The sequence below is a fragment of the Triticum dicoccoides genome, chromosome 3B, assembly GCF_002162155.2.
Source record: "Triticum dicoccoides isolate Atlit2015 ecotype Zavitan chromosome 3B, WEW_v2.0, whole genome shotgun sequence".
Classification (NCBI taxonomy): domain Eukaryota; kingdom Viridiplantae; phylum Streptophyta; class Magnoliopsida; order Poales; family Poaceae; genus Triticum; species Triticum dicoccoides.
This window is the reverse complement of record NC_041385.1, coordinates 632,950,100-632,953,296: the sequence shown is the minus strand read 5'-3', so window position 1 is coordinate 632,953,296 and position 3,197 is coordinate 632,950,100. Positions and strand designations below refer to the sequence as shown.

The 3,197-nt window shown below is 49.3% G+C and overlaps 1 protein-coding gene across 1 annotated transcript; it reads right to left on the bottom strand.

Annotated features, from left to right (window-relative positions):
* Window positions 1-1,969: 1,969 nt before the first annotated feature.
* LOC119281703 (zinc finger protein ZAT11-like) lies at window positions 1,970-2,835 on the bottom strand. The gene has a single exon (XM_037562165.1). The coding sequence runs from the start codon at window positions 2,741-2,743 to the stop codon at window positions 2,153-2,155; it is 591 nt and encodes a 196-aa protein (XP_037418062.1). The 5' UTR covers window positions 2,744-2,835; the 3' UTR covers window positions 1,970-2,152.
* Window positions 2,836-3,197: the final 362 nt, after the last annotated feature.

Genomic DNA, 3,197 nt, shown 5'->3' with positions numbered 1-3,197 from the left:
GAGTTAGTGGTGATGATGTATCTGCCATTTTTGATTTACAACCATTGGATCTGTATCTAACGGACTGGAGGCAATTTGTGGCAATTTTGTAGAAAGGCGCCCGCACCGAGGTACATATTTTTAGATACCCCCTGTCTCTCCCGACTAGCCACATCTCAGGAAAAAAACTCCATACAAACAGGCAGCAGTCGATAGTGTCAGAACCGATCTACCGCGGCGGCTATTGTCGGAGTTGTCTGGCCCACGCTCCTCTCCACCCTGTCGCCCACCACTACCACGACTCTCCCCTCCTCGTTGTCTCCCCCACTCCCTTCCTTCCTCTGCCCGACCACGACAAGTACGACACTGACGTCATCAATTGGCTGACACGTCTCGTGCTTCTCCTCTGTTGTAGTAGTCCGACCACCCATCATCAACACCACACACCCTCATCCTCGACATCCCCTCCGCCCCCTCCCACGACTCCTCCGACAACCTACGCATCACAACTTTGCCTCCGGCGGCGTCCGTGCCCCAATAAAGCCCCTCATGCCTCCTCCATTTCCTGTTGCAACAACCCCTGCCACCACTGCCCCCGGCTACATGTTGCTCATCCTCAGCAAAATTAGCTCCACCTACTACTAGCATGGAGCATATTTCTTGTGATTTGTGTTTCTCCTGAAGCATATCTTTTGCTTCCAGAGCAAGCATTTGGCCTCTGTTTTTTCAGCTATCGTTTATTCTATTCATCGATATTGTGATGTATAATGACTATGGAGTCATGCATAATTAAACATATCTTGCCTAGTCTCAAGTTGGTCTTGTTAAGCGCTACTTCGACTTCGAAATCAGACTTTACTTCCTTTTCTCTATCTGTTATTTAGTATAAAATCTTCTTGTGAGATCATCTGCTTTTTTATTAATGGAGGTGACTAGTTTTCATTGTTTGAAATAATAAATGCTTTGTTTGCGCTCTACTCTTATGAAAGAGCTCGTGCTTTGTTCTCTAAGAGTTGACCCAATTGCGAGTATTGTAGTATTTTGTTTCCAGCGAGGAACTCAATGAAATACATGTGAGAAGAGACTTAATAGTTTCTCTCATGAAAATTTATCAGGCTGGCAGATTTGATGGTGTCATATTTAGTATGTTTTTCGTTAACCATAGATAAAGATATGTGATGTACATGCGTAGTCTGATAAGAGTTATTTTACATGAATAAAGGGAAAATATTTGGTCTGATAAACACCCTCAAATGTGTAATACCAGATCAATCACTAAGTGAGGCAATTTGGCTCCATGGATCTAGGGAACCTAGAACTTTATTTTATTTGAAAAGGATATTTAAAAATTCCAAGACAATTGATTTTTCCCTCCGGTATAGTTGTTCTCCACAAATATGTAAAATTTCATTAAATACTATATGATGATGTGCAAGCTACGAAATAAATCAAACAATTTAGCCTCAAAACAACAAAATTTCCTGACTAGAACCGGTTGGCTGCTCTGGAGGCCAGGCCAGAGCAGTGTGAATCTGCGGCGACATGGTTGATGGATTTGGACGAGGTGCGACAATGTGGTGACGCGGCTTAACTACTATGTTGTGCTTCAATAGACTTTGTGATGAGAGAGGGGATTAAGTCGTTGACTGCGGGTGCTGATAGGAGGGGGTTGTGCGGGTGTCGGTTTACAGCGAGACAACTGTCCCTCCCGTTGTTTCTTCCGTTGCAACGCATAGGCATTGTGCTAGTAGTTTAAAGAATACTGTGCAATAGTATGTCATGATCGTTCTCCAATTTTACTCAATCATCACGTAGTTAGTACTAATTCAGTTAGACACCGTTTGTGTCTTTGGAAACAAATAGTAAGACTAATAAAGAACATGGAATCTAAAAGAGAATAAAAACAACAATCAGAATTCGGAAGAGAGCCTGCTGATCTACAGGCTAACGACATGTCAAGGATTACGTTCCAAATTTTGTCAACCATCCTCTCTGAAAATTACTCAATCATCATGTAGCTAGTTATTAGTAATCTAATTAAACTCCATCCATGTCTTAATAATTAAACAAATAAATCAAGCCATCCATGTAGTATAACACGGAATCATCATGTATGTATTGTATATGCACATCCTATCTATACAAGTATATGTTGTTATGTTCTCTGTGAAGGCTACACAAGCAGATCAAGCAGCTGATGCCCGGAGCTGCGATCGGCCGACGTTTCTTGCCCATCGCCGCCGCAGTCGTCCATCGGCGGGTAGTTCAGGTCCGGCATGACCTCCTGCTGCTGCGTCCCGCCGGAGCTGGCGTCGCCGTGCACGGCAGCCGACGACGTCGACGGCCCCGGGGGCGCCTCGCCCCTGTGCCGGCGCATGTGGCCGCCGAGCGCCTGGCCCATGGAGAACTCGAGCCCGCAGACGGCGCACTCGTGCACCCGCGCCCTGTCCCTCTCGGCGGCGCCTTGGTCCGCGGTCTGATCGTGCAGTAGCATCCGCGCCTGCAGCCGCGTGTGGCTGGTGCGGTGCCCGCCCAGCGCCTGGAACGACGTGAACCGCTTGCTGCACGTCTTGCACTCGAACACGCCCTCCGCCGCCAGCGCCCTCCTGCCCGCCACGGTCGTCGTCGCCGCCGTCACCGGCTTGCTGCCCGCCGTCGCCGTGGACGACGCGGCGGGCGATGCCAGCGAGAGCAGCGCGTCGGCGTGCACCCGCAGGCTCTCCATCTCCTTGCTCTCGTGCGCCTCCTCCCTCGTAAGTGTCATCACGATCGAGATCGATCTATGTAACCAGCTGCAAGTGCTATCCCCTTTTCTTCCTGGCAGCGAACTGAAATTCCAGTCACGCGCACGCAGGGGCGCATATATACGTACGACCGGTAGGAGTTGCGGGTAGCTGATCTTGTAGAGAAGGAGAGTTGTTCACGTCAAAGTCGGACGTGCGTGCGTGCGTGCGAACTAGCCAATGGCAGTGGAGCCACTCAAACTCAAGCTAGGCTTGGCCACGAAGAAACGTGCACGCACGCGGTCGCGCTCGCTAGCTCGTTCAAGCATGGGCGTGGCGCGCCGGGGCACATGGTTAGGCAATAAAAAGTTTGCTTGCTTTCTCGCCTCGTCGTTCCAGAAGCTGATCGATCACGAGAGAGCGATGGCGATGGTTAGCTACTAATCGGTATCGCTCGTCGACCTCGCATCGCCATCGCGTGGATCGACCACGTAC

Coding starts and splice junctions, on each gene's coding strand:
- LOC119281703 (XM_037562165.1), bottom strand. CDS start 2,743: ATGACACTTACGAGGGAGGAGGCGCACGAGAGCAAGGAGATGGAGAGC.